General features: G+C 49.8%; 2 protein-coding genes across 4 annotated transcripts in view; both read left to right on the forward strand.

Annotated features, from left to right (window-relative positions):
• The first annotated feature begins 1,607 nt into the window (after window positions 1–1,607).
• Window positions 1,608–4,229, forward strand: LOC111156925 (protocadherin gamma-C3-like). The gene is given in 3 exon segments (XM_022518071.1): window positions 1,608–4,088; window positions 4,091–4,138; window positions 4,141–4,229. Coding segments are annotated over 3 exon segments (2,583 nt in total). The 5' UTR covers window positions 1,608–1,642.
• LOC111156924 (protocadherin gamma-C5) overlaps window positions 1,628–15,624 on the forward strand; it is a 32,504-nt gene continuing 18,507 nt past the window's right edge. The window contains exon 1 of one of the 3 annotated variants that reach the window (XM_022518070.1): window positions 1,628–1,672. In XM_022518070.1, coding sequence (XP_022373778.1) covers window positions 1,643–1,672 — 30 coding nt within the window. In that variant the 5' untranslated portion in view covers window positions 1,628–1,642. Of the gene's footprint in view, window positions 1,673–12,310; window positions 14,938–15,624 lie in introns of those variants that run through there. The other 2 variants (XM_022518067.1, XM_022518068.1) reach the window with 2 other exon arrangements.

The following is a 15,624-nucleotide window of genomic DNA, read 5'->3' on the forward strand; positions in this document are numbered from 1 at the left end:
AGGTGCAGCTCTCTCTTCAGGCTAACTGCTCTAACATCTGGACGGTATACTTGAGCTTTAATAAACTTTCCCACTTGTGTCACTCATAAGAAAAAAACCTAGGGGGTTTAAAATAAAGTATTGAGGACATGGAGAAACAGATCCAAAAGGGATTTTCATCTCTTCAGTAAATATCCTCTTTATACTTACATACTTATCTACTTATTTAACCTGTTTGACTATCTCCCTGCTTCAGAGTTCATTTACACTTCGGAAAGTACTGAATGCAGTCAAAGTGATGTCCAAGACAAGTATACAGAAATAGTATGAGGCTCTGAAACTTTATGTCTCATATTTAATAGGGTGATTTGCATCAGTAATTGAGGCTTACTCTATGCCAGGCATTTTACCTGCCTGGCATTTTATAAGATAAGGAAACCAGAAACCCTGTGAAGGTACTTTCTTGCCCAAGGTGTACAACTTAGCCAGTTTATTTCATACCTGATTGTCTAATTCATTATCCTAATTATTACCATTTTGTTTGTTTCTTGAATTATAATCTTAAATGCAGAAAACCTGAGGATCTTTCTTCTATGGGCTAAAGGCTTTGTATTCTCTAAAGACTAAGGGGCTTTGCTGCATATCTCAGTCATTTTATAAAGGTGATAAATAGGCCTGGATTTTTCTGTTTTGGAGGGGGGAGGGATGTTATCCTTTTTTAGCAATGCATCTTCTCTTTGCGGCATATGAACACAAGATCTTGGGAAATGGATTGATGGTGTAAAAGGAAGTATATGAGATTATGCCTTATGATTGAGGTTATGTTGGGAAAGATGGGGTAAGGAAATGTCACATTGCTCCCTGGTTCTTAAGAAATGAGAGCTAAAGAACAACACCAGTTTTAAAAGAAACCTGAATTTTAAATTTCATAAAACACAGTTAAACCAAACAGAGAGTGGCTCCTGTTGATTTACTCTACTGAGGAAGTAATAAAATTGTACACTCTCATTTGGTAAGAGCTAAAGCTGAAATTATTCACATTTCCACGGAAATGCTAAATGCCCCCTTACATGTAGAGTCCAGCTGGATAGGATTTACTCAGCCCTCCAACAAACCAGTTTTGTGTTTTTCCAGACAGTGTTGTATGGTTCTCAGTTTGGTTTGATGCTCCCTTCTTGTGATTACTAAAAGACAGTGATTAAAACGTACAATAGGCTTTGGTTTGGTTTGAAAACTTGCAGAACAGCCAGCTTCATCGCTCTGCAGTTGGCTTTGCAGGCTAAGGTGGGTTTCCGAGGTACAGATAACTGCCAAGGCGCTTTGGCCCTAAACTCGGGAAAGAAGCCAAAGGAAAGCGAAGTTCCTGTCCGTAGTGTTTGTCCCGCTCAGAGAGCCTGGCGCTAGCGCATTCTTCGTGCAGTTATTGGCTGGGACTCTGCGTGCCGCTGTCGGCCAATGAAGACGCTGGAGATCGGGCCCGGCCCGTCCCCTCTCGGAGCCCCGGGATGAGGCAGAGACTGAACAGCCCGCGAGCAAATCAGCGGCATCCAGAAAGCCATGTCTGACTCCGCGCCCAGCGCTCAAGCGCTAACCCGCTGAAAGTTTCTCAGCGAAATAGCGAGAAAAATCTGGACCCCGCTAAGAGGAACTGCCTTTGAGTGAGATGGTCCCAGAGGCCTGGAGGAGCGGACTGGTAAGCACCGGGAGAGTGGTGGGAGTTTTGTTTCTGCTTGGTGCTTTGCACAAGGCTTCTGCCGTTGTTCGCTATGAGATCCTGGAGGAAAGAGAGAGAGGTTTTGCGGTGGGCAACGTGGTCACGGACCTTGGCTTGGATCTCGGCAGCCTGTCAGCCCGAAGGCTGCGGGTGTTGTCCGGGACTAGCCGAAGGTTCTTTGAGGTGAACCGGGAGTCAGGAGAGATGTTCGTGAATGACCGCCTGGATAGAGAGGAGCTTTGTGGGACACTGCCCTCCTGCACCGTAACTCTGGAGCTGGTAGTGGAAACCCCACTAGAGCTGTTCAGCGCAGAGGTGGTGATCCAGGATATCAACGACAACAATCCCTCTTTCCCTACCCGGGAAATGAAATTGGAGATTAGCGAGGCCGTGGCGCCAGGCACGCGCTTCCCGCTGGAGAGCGCGCACGATCCCGATGTAGGAAGCAACTCTTTACAAACCTATGAGCTGAGCCTTAATGAGTACTTTGCGCTTCGCGTTCAGACGCGGGAGGACAGCACCAAGTACGCGGAGCTGGTGCTGGAGCGCGCCCTTGATTGGGAGCGAGAGCCAAGTCTCCAGTTGGTGCTGACGGCTTTGGATGGAGGAACTCCAGCTCGTTCGGCCACCCTTCCCATTCGCATCACCGTGCTGGACGCGAATGACAATGCACCCACCTTCAATCAGTCTTTGTACCGTGCGCGTGTCCTGGAGGATGCATCCCCTGGCACTCTCGTTGTGCAAGTTCATGCAACTGATCTGGATGAAGGCCCCAATGGTGAAATCATTTACTCTTTTGGCAGCCACAATCGTGCCAGTATGCGAGATCTCTTCTCCTTAGATCCTGTTACTGGGGTGCTGACAATCAAGGGTCGCCTGGACTTCGAAGACACAAAACTCCACGAGATTTACATACAGGCCAAAGACAAAGGCGCCACTCCGGAAGGAGCACATTGCAAAGTTTTGGTAGAGGTTCTGGACGTGAATGACAATGCCCCAGAGATCACAGTCACCTCTGTGTACAGCCCAGTCCCCGAGGATGCTCCTCTTGGAACTGTCATTGCTTTGCTCAGCGTGATCGATCTGGATGCTGGGGAGAATGGATTGGTGACTTGTGAGATTCCTCCAGGTCTCCCATTCAGCCTAACTTCTTCCCTCAAGAATTACTTTACTTTGAAAACCAGTGCAGCCCTGGATCGTGAGACTGTCCCAGAATACAACCTCAGCATCACTGCTCAAGACTCGGGAGTCCCTTCCCTCTCAGCTCTTACAGTTGTGCAAGTACAAGTCTCTGATATCAACGACAACCCTCCACAGTCTTCCCAGTCCTCCTATGATGTTTATGTTGAGGAAAATAACATCCCTGGGGTTCCAATACTAAATCTAAGTGTCTGGGACCCAGATGCCCCACAAAATTCTCACCTTTCCTTCTTCCTCTTGGAGCAAGGAGCTGAAACTGGGCTAGTGGGCCGCTATTTCACAATAAATCGTGATAGTGGCATCGTGTCTTCCTTAGTGTCCCTGGATTATGAAGATCGGCGAGAGTTCGAAATAACAGCTCATGTCAGTGATGGGGGCATTCCGGTCCTGACCACCAACATCAGCGTGAATATATTTGTCACTGACCGTAATGACAATGCCCCACAGGTCTTGTACCCTCGGCCTGGCCGGAGCTCGGTGGAGATGCTGCCCAGAGCTACCGCTCCTGGCCATGTGGTCACACGGGTGGTAGGCTGGGACCCTGATGCAGGGCACAATGCCTGGCTCTCCTACAGCCTTTTGGGAGCCTCCAACCAGAGCCTTTTTGCTGTGGGGCTTCACACAGGTCAAGTCAGCACTTCCCGCGCAGTCCAGGACACAGATGTGCCCAGGCAGACTCTTATGGTTTTGATCAAAGACAATGGGGAGCCATCACTGTCTACCACGGCAACACTGACTGTGTCAGTAACTGAGGATTCTCCTGAAGCCCGGGCTGAGTTCCCCTCTGGCTCTGCCCCTCGGGAGCAGAATAAAAATCTCACCTTTTATCTACTCCTCTCTCTAATCCTGGTTTCTGTGGGGTTCGCAGTCACAGTACTGGGAGTGATTATATTCAAAGTTTACAAGTGGAAGCAGTCCAGGGACCTGTACCGAGCCCCAGTGAGCTCCCTGTACCGAACACCAGGGTCCTCTCTGCATGCAGACGCTGTGCGGGGGGGCCTGATGCCACCGCACCTTTACCATCAGGTGTACCTCACCACCGACTCACGCCGCAGCGACCTGCTGCTGAAGAAAACTGGTGCTGCCAGCCCACTGGCCAGCCGCCAGAACACGTTGCGGAGCTGTGATCCAGTGTTCTATAGGCAAGTGTTGGGTGCAGAGAGCTCCCCTCCCGGACAGGTAAGGGTTAGCATCCCAGAACGATATTAATGCTTTTTGATGCCTGCACCAGGTTCAGGAAGGAATGGAGTGTTTTTTTAATGATGAACATGATTTCCTAATGATACATCCACATATTCACCTTGCCCTGCCTAGATCAAGCATCATGCCTTTGTGAAAGGGATGGCCTGACTAGAGTTTGGTTTGTGAACCCACACAATGTGGATTTGATTGACTCATGTGTGGCCCCAATCCCCACACTCAGCACTCACTTGCCATCACAACTAACCAATCCTGCTAAGGGGGCATTAAATTATAAGCCAAGATCTCAGCACTCAGAACTTAGCTTGCTGTCATTTGCATTAAGAACAAGCTGCTAGATATCTCTAACCAGTGACAGATGCTTGGAATATAGCAAATATTCCATTTGTCCATCTTTCATTTGATTGCTGCATCTTCATTAAAACTAATGGTGTACTGATAAAGTTCCTTTTTTTTTTTTAAAGATTATTTATTTATTTGACAGAGATCACTAGTAGGCAGAGAGAGAGGGGGAAGCAGGCTCCCCACTGAGCAGAGAGCCTGATGCGGGGCTCGATCCCAGGGTCCTGGGATCATGACCTGAGCCAAAGGCAGATGCTTAACCCTCTGAGCCATCCAGGCGCCCTGATAATGTTCCTTTGCCTACACAGATCCTGGACCTTGTTCTCAGCTGATTTTCTATGAAAGAAAGAAAATTCTAGGCATCCTTCAAGTTTTAATTCAAGTACACTGCTGGAAATAATGTGTATATTACTTACAAAATATTTTAGTGGCATAGTAGTAATGCATGTGTATTATAGAAAATTTAGAAAATAGAGAAAAATATGGAGAAATGATTGTAACTAACATGAATCCCCAGATTTAAAGATGTAGTCACCATTAATTATAGAAGTAAAAGTAATCATTTACCTTATAAATAAATCCAGACAATCCAAAAGAACATGTGGTACAAATTGAAAGTTCTTTTGTACCCCCAGTGTTATTCCCTTCCAGCATTATTTTTCTTAAGTATGCACACAATGTAAGAGATAGAGAATTTGTAACTTGAGAAAGGTAAAGCTTTCATTTATTCAGGCTGGTGTGCAGGTAACTACGAGGCTTTTGTCTTGGAGTGAAGCCTATACACACTTCCAGTTGTAGGAGAACCACTGCTATTTTATGATCAATAAAGTATATACTAATAAGTATATTATTGTTACTAACCCTTGGATTTGTCAGTTAGACAGATGAGGCTTCACTACTTACCAGCTGTGAGTCCTTGGCCAAGATAATCTCAGAGCCTGGTGTATCCTAAGTGTTAAAAAATTCTGTTATTATTATCATCATTTTTATTCTTTACCCATCCCAATCTTTTTTTAAAGATTTTATTTATTTGAGAGAGAGAGATCACAAGTAGGCAGAGAGGCAGGCAGAGAGGGGGAAGCAGGCTTCCTGCTGAGCATAGAGCTCTATGCGGGGGCTCGATGCAGGGCTCAATCCCAGAACCCTGGGATCATGACCAAGCCAAAGGCAGAGGCTTAACCCACTGAGCCACCCAGGTGCCCCTACCCACCCCCAATCTTAAACACACCTTGGAAATGAGAAAATCTGGAGGCAGCCAAAAAAGACATAGTAGAGACATAAATGGAAAGGCGCTAAGGAAAGATGACAGCTGTCAGACTTGGTTGCATACTAGCATTACCTGGGGACCCCTTAAAAATTCTGAAGCCTGAGCCACACGCAGGCCAATTAAAGCACAATGTCTGGGGGTGAGACACAGGGATCAGTATTTTTTGAAGGTCCCCAAGTGATTCTAATGTACAGACTGGTTTGAAAACTACTGCTCTAAAATTATCAGTCTATCAATCAACACATTTATGAAGCCAGGTGTTATTTTGGTGTTCACAGAACCAGACTTACTGGGCCAGGCTGAACTTAGAAAATTCTGTTATTTCCAGCCTTAAAATATTCTATAGAATAGCTCTATAAACTTGTTGAATTGCTGTGTTGTACACATGAAACTAATGTAACAGTGTGTGTCAACTATACCCAAATACAGAAACAATTGTGTTTTAAAAATACATTTGTGTTTGGAATAGCTTTAGAGGAGCAACGTAGGGAAGACATAAGAGGATGCTTTAGTCATCTAAAGAGAAAATCTTCCTAAACCACTAGCATCTGGCCAGCTGTTCTTAAAAAGTCTAGAGCTGGTCAGTATGGAACTGAGGTATGACAGAAATATTCTATGAGGGATGACAGAAATATTCTATGATTAGATTGTGGTGATGGTTGTAACCTTTTAACATATGTGAATATACTAAAAACCATCAAATTGTGGATTTTATTTTTTTTAAAGATTTTATTTATTTGACAGACAGAGATCACAAGTAGGCAGAGAGGCAGGCAGAGAGAGAGGAGGAAGCAGGCTCCCTGCTGAGCAGAGAGCCTGATGCAGGGCTTGATCCCAGGACCCTGGAATCATGACCGGAGCCAAAGGCAGAGGCTTTAACCCACTGAGCCACCCAGGTGCCCCAAATTGTGGATTTTAAATGAATGAATTGTATAAAATATTCATGGTGGGTTGTTGGTGGTGCCATTCACCTGTGCTAGTGAATCCCACCCCAAACACCTCATAGGTCAGACTGATTGAAACCTTCTGATTGATATCTCCATTACTCCTATGTGAGGAGGTTTAGCTGTTTTATGTTTAAGAACACAGAAAGCCAGATCCCTCTGTTTGAGACCAGAATGTAGGTTGTTGGCTTCACCATAGTCAAAAGGATATTCCTGAGGATTACAGGTTTGGTTAAAAATCTGGGGAGGATAAGAAATCGGGGTTTTGCTGGTGGTTTTTGCAGCCTGTGGTGACCTAGGTGAGGATTCAGATGAGTTAAGAAATCTTATGTCCAGGGGCGCCTGGGTGGCTCAGTGGTTAAAGCCTCTGCCTTCGGCTCGGGTCATGATCCCAGGGTCCTGGGATGGAGCCTCACATCGGGCTCTCTGCTCAGCAGGGAGCCTGCCTCCTCCTCCTCTCTCTCTGCCTGCCTCTCTGCCTACTTGTGATCTGTCTGTCAAATAAATAAAAATCTTTAAATTAAAAAAAAAAAGAAATCTTATGTCCAGATCAGGCTGGATTTGTCTCTCTGTGCTCTGATGTGTCACTAGGATTATAGTTTGCAGGTAACTACAGTGTGGGATGATCTGTGTTTCTGTGTGTAAGAGGTGGTAGCCAGGCTCCTGGGAGGGTCTAGATCAGGGTGGGAGTAAAGTGAATCCAGTCTCCAGCTCCAAGAGGCCCCATGGCACCAAGTGAAAAGCTTGCTCATTTGAAACTGTCTCTCTTGGTAATTAACAAATCAAGCATGCCATGGTGTCAAATAAAGGGGATTTGTAGGCACAGTGCTGTTAGTGGCTGATCTCAGTCATTCAAGGAAGCTATTAAATCTGTGAACATTAGCATTCTGCCAGGTAATGAGATCTAGTCCTTAGCGCCTCGCAGGCACACTGATTCTTTACTGATTTGGAACCTCTCCCTCCACCTTGCTTCATCTCCTTCTATACTGTCCTTGAAATCAATGAATGGTAATTCTAGCTAGTGTCTGAATAAGAGAGATTCGGTTTCTGCTGCACCTCCTGTTACAACAAGAACGTGCACTGCATAAATTTAATTGGCTACATTAATGTGTAAGTCTTTCTGCAAAGAGATGGATATGTTTCTGAATAATCTGCAGAGGGGCAGAGTTTTGAGTCTATGGCCCTGCTTCTAATTAGTTGTTGCTCCAATACATCAGACTGAGGCAGAAACTACCCATTTAGAATATTGGTGGATGACAACACGGGCTTGTACAAAGTGACCAGTCTCAAATGGCTACTTCTCTCTGGGCTGCAGGTTGCTAGGGCTCTGGCTCTCTGTCCCCCACTCCCCGCCTCCCCGCCGAAAAGGGGCGGGGGAAGTTGGTGTGTTAGGGGGAAAAAAGGACATATATACATGTTGTCTGTCTCTCCTAGAGATAATAAACCTATAGAAAGAAATGATGTTGAGTGGGAGGAAGGCGAAAAGATAGGTGGTTTTTGTTTTTTGGGTTTTTTTTTCCTCCAGTGCTGCGACGCATTAACCCTGCTGCTATTGGGATGTTCTCTGCTCAGCCTATTGGCTGAGCCCAGGAGCTGCCGTCTGCCAATCGGGTGGCGGAAGGCAGACAAATCTACCCCGCCACCAGCAAAAAAACGGCGCGTAACCCTTGCGGCGCCGGCCCAGCCGCGCCAGAGCTGGCGCCACGAAAGAGAGATAGGTGTCTCCAGCTGCTGTTGCCGTTTGGGGCGGGTCGGCTTCTTCTGCTTCTCAGGACCAGGTAGAGGACTAGCGGGAAGCAGCAATGCTCCTCAAGGTGGGAAGCTGGGTAGAAATCTGCTGGGGGGCTACCCTTTTGTTCCTCATTTGCCACCTGGGTTACGTTTGTGGGCAGATCCGCTACCCGGTCCCAGAGGAGTCACAGGAGGGGACTTTTGTAGGGAATGTCGCCCAAGATTTCCTGCTGGATACAGAGAGTCTGTCAGCTCGTAGGCTGCAGGTTGCTGGAGAGGTGAACCAAAGACACTTCCGTGTGGATTTGGACAGCGGAGCCCTGCTCATCAAGAATCCAATTGATCGGGAGGCACTGTGTGGACTCAGTGCCAGCTGCATCGTGCCCCTGGAGTTTGTAACTGAAGGGCCTTTGGAAATGTACCGAGCGGAGGTAGAAATTGTGGATGTGAATGATCACGCCCCCCGATTTCCTCGGCAGCAGCTGGACTTGGAAATTGGGGAGGCAGCTCCTCCAGGACAGCGTTTCCCCCTGGAAAAGGCTCAGGATGCAGATGTGGGGAGCAATTCTATCAGCAGCTATAGACTAAGCTCCAATGAACACTTTGCACTTGATGTCAAGAAGCGCAGCGACGGCAGCCTGGTCCCAGAGCTGCTCCTGGAAAAACCTTTGGATCGGGAGAAGCAATCAGACTACCGCCTGGTGCTGACTGCTGTGGATGGAGGGAACCCCCCGAGATCTGGCACCGCAGAGCTCCGAGTATCTGTGCTGGACGTGAATGACAACGCCCCAGCCTTCCAGCAATCCAGCTATAGGATTAGCGTGTTGGAGAGTGCCCCAGCCGGCATGCTGCTCATCCAGCTCAATGCCTCTGACCCAGACCTGGGTCCCAGTGGTAACGTCACCTTTTCTTTCAGTGGTCACACCCCTGATCGTGTGAGAAACCTCTTTAGCCTTCACCCGACTACTGGAAAGCTTACCCTTCAGGGGCCCCTAGACTTTGAGAGCGAGAATTACTATGAATTTGATATTCGGGCTCGCGATGGGGGTTCTCCAGCCATGGAGCAACATTGCAGCCTTCGGGTGGATCTCCTAGATGTGAATGACAATGCCCCACACATCACAGTGACCTCGGAGCTTGGGACTCTTCCAGAGAGCGCAGAACCTGGCACTGTAGTGGCACTCATCAGTGTGCAGGACCCTGACTCAGGGTCGAATGGAGATGTGAGCCTCCGTATTCCTGACCACCTGCCATTTGCCCTCAAGTCTGCCTTCAGGAACCAGTTCTCCCTGGTGACTGCTGGGCCCTTGGACCGAGAGGCCAAATCCAGCTATGACATCATGGTCACTGCTTCTGATGCTGGGAATCCTCCTCTGAGTACCCAGAGGACTATTTTCCTCAATATTTCAGATGTGAATGATAACCCACCCTCTTTCTTCCAGAGGTCACATGAGGTGTTTGTTCCTGAGAACAATCGCCCAGGGGACCTGCTTTGTTCCCTTGCAGCCTCTGATCCAGACTCTGGCTTGAATGCACTTATCTCCTACTCTCTCCTGGAGCCCAGAAATCGAGATGTTTCAGCTTCTTCCTTTATTTCTCTGAATCCCCAGACAGGAGCTGTTCATGCTACTCGATCCTTTGATTATGAGCAAACACAGACATTGCAGTTTGAGGTGCAGGCCCGGGATCGGGGCAACCCACCCCTCAGCAGCACTGTGACAGTTCGTCTGTTTGTGCTGGACCTCAATGACAATGCCCCAGCTGTGCTCCGCCCTAGGGCGCGGCCTGGTTCCTTGTGTCCTCAAGCACTGCCTCCATCAGTTGGTGCTGGGCACCTAGTCACGAAGGTGACTGCTGTGGACTTGGATTCAGGTTACAATGCTTGGGTTTCCTATCAGCTCCTGGAGGCCCCAGACCCCAGCCTGTTTGCAGTCTCTCGCTATGCTGGGGAGGTACGGACGGCAGTTCCCATCCCAGCTGATCTCCCACCACAGAAGCTGGTCATTGTGGTAAAGGATAGTGGTAGCCCCCCACTGTCTACCTCTGTCACTTTACTAGTGTCCTTGGAGGAAGATACTCATCCAGTTGTCCCTGATCTTCGAGAATCTTCAGCTCCAAGGGAAGGAGAATCCCGCCTGACCCTCTACTTGGCTGTATCGCTAGTGGCAATTTGCTTTGTGTCCTTTGGCTCGTTTGTGGCACTGCTCTCAAAGTGTCTGCGTGGGGCTGCCTGTGGAGTGACCTGCTTTCCTGCTGGCACCTGTGCCTGTCTCACCCGATCTCGAAGGAGGGAGGGGCTTCCTCCTTCCAATGGGATCCTGCGAATCCAGCTAGGGTCAGATGATCCTATCAAGTTTGTTGATGTGGGCGGCCACTCTCATGGCTGTACACCTTTGGCTTCTGCACCCACTCGGAGTGATAGCTTCATGATGGTGAAGTCACCCAGTGCACCCATGGCAGGGGAGCCTGTTCGCCCAAGCTGCCCACCCTCTGATCTTCTGTATGGGCTAGAGGTGAGACCTTTGCAGGCTCAGCCAATGCTTGAGGTTATGCTGATGCAGGCGTATGGCTGGGTCACATCCCATCGACTGTTGGTCTCTCTGCAAGAGCCCATAGTGCATGGTAACTATGTGGTAGATGGTGTGCTTTAGAAGTGTTTTGTGAATAATGGATGAGTACTTGGGGTGGGTTATGCCCTTATCTGAGGGTAAGAAATGAAGGTAATGATCAAGAGTCAGGGTATTGTGGAAGCCTGCTGCCAGAATATGGGAGCATAGAAGGCTCTACTGCACAAGGGTAAGGTGGACCAGGCAGTCACCTAAACCCAAGAGGTTGCTTTCTCTTCTTGATTGGGGAGGCCAGGTTCTGGACTACCTTAACTCTAGGCTACCATTTCCCAGTGAATTGAGGGGGACTAATATATTTGCCCCATGGTATGGGGTACTCCGTAACCCACCATAGAGAGAACTCTCTGCTTGAAACAGCAGGAAGCACAAAGAGGAGAGAACTGAAGGGTCAGGGAGGCATCAAGGTGCATGCAGAGATCTTTCAGTCCAAGTCTTCAGGAATCCCAGTCAGGTCCCCACTGAGGTTTGAGCTGGATGCAGGAGAATGGGGGCAGGGGAGCATCATTTATTTGGCGGGAAGAATAGTGTAAGTGAAATCACTTAATGTCAGAAAACTGGTTTACAGCTGAGGAACTCAGAGACAGCCACTCTGGGAGTCTTTAAGTAGAGTTCTGAATTGGTGAAGCCATAAATCCTAGAAACCATGCGTAGTTTCTAGTTTCTAGTCACTCTTCTGGGGGACGTGGATCAGTCGCAGGAACGTTCCCCCTACCACAAGCTGTTGTGCTCATTCCACAGCTCAAGTCAGGGATCTCAGAAAAGCAGAGCCCTAGAACCATCAGCTGACATTGAGATTCCTCAAAGCATTGATGGCTACTCAGAGCAAGGCTTTACAGGATCCTAACAGAACTTTTCTCTCACCTTAGCAGCCTTTGGCAGGATGGGGGAGGAGGGGTTCACAGGGGCTTTGCCTCCCCTGAAAGGACACAATTTTGTTGGTTGACGAAAAGTAGTGAGAGCTTCTAAAGTCCTGAGGGAAGTTGCTGGGATAGAACCCTGAGAAGTTTTGTACCACTTTGTCTTCCCCGTTGAGCACCATCTGAGCTGTCAAACTTTGCTGCCAAGGGGGCTGAATCAACCTGCAGCCTGAAATGAGTGGGTAGGTAGGAGGCTTCATTGACACAGATTTGCCTGTTCCTAAGGTTTCCAGGACCGAGGAGACTTCATAATTGGTTGAGAGCAGACAGACTTTTTGGCCAATCAGACTCAGAGCAGAGGTGGGGGATCTGCTCTTCCTGCCCACCTCTCCTCCCCCTGTTCCCCAGCTCCACTCAGATTCAGTTGCCATCCCCCCTCCACCCACCCCCGCCATTTGGTGACTAAGAAGAACTGCTGCAGGCAGACAGACCTCGGAGCAGTTTTTAAGAGGCTGGAAGGAGACAGAAGAGATTTCCGCTGCTACATTCCAAGACCTGGGTCTACCTTGGAGACAGGACAGCACAGAGTCAGTGTCCAGGAAGGGCCTTCTGGGTCATGGGACCCGAGACACCCCCACAGCTCGCTGGGAAATGGCAGGTGCTCTGCATGTTGTCCTTGTGCTGCTGGGGCTGGGCATCCGGGCAGCTTCGGTACTCAGTGGTGGAGGAGTCAGAGCCGGGGACGCTGGTGGGGAATGTTGCTCAGGATCTTGGCTTAAAGGTGACAGATCTGTTGAGCCGCCGACTGCGGTTGGGGTCTGAGGAGAATGGCCACTATTTTTCCCTGAGCTTGATGAGTGGTGCTCTGACAGTGAATAAGAAGATTGACCGAGAGAGCCTGTGTGGAGCCAGTACGAGCTGCCTGCTGCCCGTGCAGGTGGTGACTGAACATCCTTTGGAATTAATGCGCGTAGAGGTAGAGATCCTGGATCTCAATGACAACTCTCCTAGCTTTGCCACCTCAGAGCGGGAGATACGCATCTCAGAATCAGCTGCACTTGGGGCACGATTCCCACTGGATAGTGCCCAGGATCCAGATGTGGGCACCAATACTGTGAGCTTCTACACTCTAAGCCCCAGCAGCCACTTCTCTCTGAAGGTGAAGACCCTAAAAGATGGGAAGCTATTCCCAGAGCTGGTGCTAGAGCAGCAGCTGGACCGTGAAGCCCAGGCGAGACATCAGCTCGTGCTCACTGCTGTGGACGGGGGTGTCCCAGCCCGCTCAGGGACCACCCTTATCTCTGTCACTGTGCTGGACGTCAACGATAATGCCCCCACCTTCCAGTCCTCAGTTCTTCGCGTGGGGCTCCCTGAGAATGCACCTGTGGGTACACTGCTGCTTCGCCTCAATGCCACTGACCCAGACGAGGGCACCAATGGCCAACTAGACTATTCTTTCGGGGACCACACATCTGATGTAGTGCGTAATCTTTTTGGCCTAGACCCTAGCAGTGGAGCAATCCACGTGTTGGGTCCCATAGACTTTGAGGAGTCGAGTTTCTATGAAATTCATGCAAGAGCCCGTGACCAGGGACAGCCAGCCATGGAAGGCCACTGTATGATTCAAGTGGATGTGGGAGACGCCAATGACAATGCCCCAGAGGTACTCCTGGCCTCTTTGGTCAACCCTATCCTGGAGAGCACACCAGTGGGCACAGTAGTGGGCTTGTTCAATGTGCGGGACCGAGACTCAGGTAGAAATGGTGAAGTGAGCCTTGATATCTCCCCAGACCTGCCATTTCAGATTAAGCCTTCTGAGAACCACTACTCACTGCTGACCAGCCAGCCTTTGGACCGGGAGACCACATCCCACTATACCATTGAGCTTTTGGCCAGTGATGCAGGCTCACCTCCCCTGCACGCCCATCTCACCATCAGGCTCAACATTTCAGATGTTAACGACAACGCCCCCTACTTTACTCAGCAGCTCTATACCGCATACATCCCAGAAAATCGGCCTCCAGGTTCCCTTCTCTGCATTGTGGCTGCTTTGGATCCAGATACTGGGGATAATGCTCACCTCACCTACTCCATCTTAGGGAATCAGATTCAGGGAGCCCCAGCTTCCTCCTTCGTATATGTCAACCCTGAGGATGGGCGAGTCTTTGCCCAGCGCACCTTTGACTATGAATTGCTGCAAATGCTGCAGATCATGGTGGGGGTTCGAGACTCTGGCTCTCCCCCGTTGCATTCTAACACATCTCTGCATGTGTTTGTCCTGGACCAGAATGATAACGCGCCGACTGTGCTGCACCCAAGACCCGGGTGGGAACTCTCAGTCCCCCAGCGCCTCCCTCGTTCTGCTCCTCCTGGCTCCTTGGTCACCAAAGTGACAGCTGTGGATGCTGACGCAGGCCACAATGCGTGGCTTTCCTATTCGCTGTTGCCACAGTCCACGGTTCCAGGACTGTTCCTGGTGTCTTCACATACTGGCGAGGTGCGCACGGCCCGGGCCTTACGGGAGGATGACTCTGACACCCAGCAGGTTGTGGTCCTGGTGAGGGACAACGGTGACCCTTCACTCTCCTCTACAGCTACGGTGCTGCTGGTTCTGGAGGATGAGGATCCCGAGGAGATGCCCAAGTCCAGCGATTTCCTCTCAAACCCTCCTGAGCATGCAGACCTTACCCTTTACCTCATTGTGGCTCTTGCAGCCATCAGTCTCTTATCCTTAGTCACCTTCACCTTCCTGTCAGCTAAGTGCCTTTGGGGGCACAGAGATGCAGATGGGGGTGGGAGCCAGTGCTGCAGGCGCCAGGACTCCCCCTCTCGGGACTTCTATAAGCAGTCTAGTCCCAACCTGCAGGTGAGCTCAGACGGCACACTCAAGTACATGGAGGTGACGCTGCGGCCTTCAGACTCACAGAGCCACTGCTACAGGACGTGCTTCTCACCAGCCTCGGATGGCAGTGACTTCACTTTTCTAAGGCCCCTCAGTGTCCACCAGCCCTCAGCTCTGGTGCTGGAGCCTGATGCCTACCGGTCTCGCTCTAACACACTGCGGGAGCGGAGCCAGGTGAGGGGCTCCCTACTGCTCAGGGTGACCGACCCCCATGGGCTGCAGTGGAGAAGTAGCCCCGCCACAAAAGGGACTTTCTGCATCCACTCCTCTTGGGGAGAGGGTGGGGGCGTGGGGGTGGAGGAGGGCATGGAGCTCAGCATTGCCTGTACTCTGCCTGACTTTTGGGGCCATTTGGACTGATTGTGTGGAACACTAAGGTGGGGATAGGACTTGGAGTACCAGGAGGAGGTGGTGGTTGTAGGTGAGGGGAAGTAGAACCAATCCCTGCCGCCCACATACAGGAAAGGCTGGGGTCCAGTCATCTTTTATGGCTGGGGTTGGGTGGGGGGCCTGCTCCTGGGTAGAATCAGTCATGAATCTACACCGGCACCCAGCCTCCTTGAATCCTGAGCCAGCTTGCTCTGCCAGTCTTCAGGTTTCCACTTTCCACTCCCTTGGTGGGTGACTTCACTGTTAATCTCAACTCTCCCTATCCCCCCATCAAACAAACACATCTGTAGACAGGGTAGGTGTACACCCAGGCTTCACGCATATCCTCCCTGCAGAACACAGCCACTGGCCACGTGGACTAGTGGGCTTGCCTCACCTCATTTGCATGCACACATACACATGCACACACACCTACCTGCACTTGATCTTACATGCACACCACCTTTAACTGCCAGTGCTTGCTGTCAAGTT

The sequence above is a fragment of the Enhydra lutris genome, unplaced genomic scaffold, assembly GCF_002288905.1.
Source record: "Enhydra lutris kenyoni isolate GAN:26980312 unplaced genomic scaffold, ASM228890v2 scaffoldscaffold50, whole genome shotgun sequence".
In the NCBI taxonomy this organism is placed as follows: Eukaryota; Metazoa; Chordata; class Mammalia; order Carnivora; family Mustelidae; genus Enhydra; species Enhydra lutris.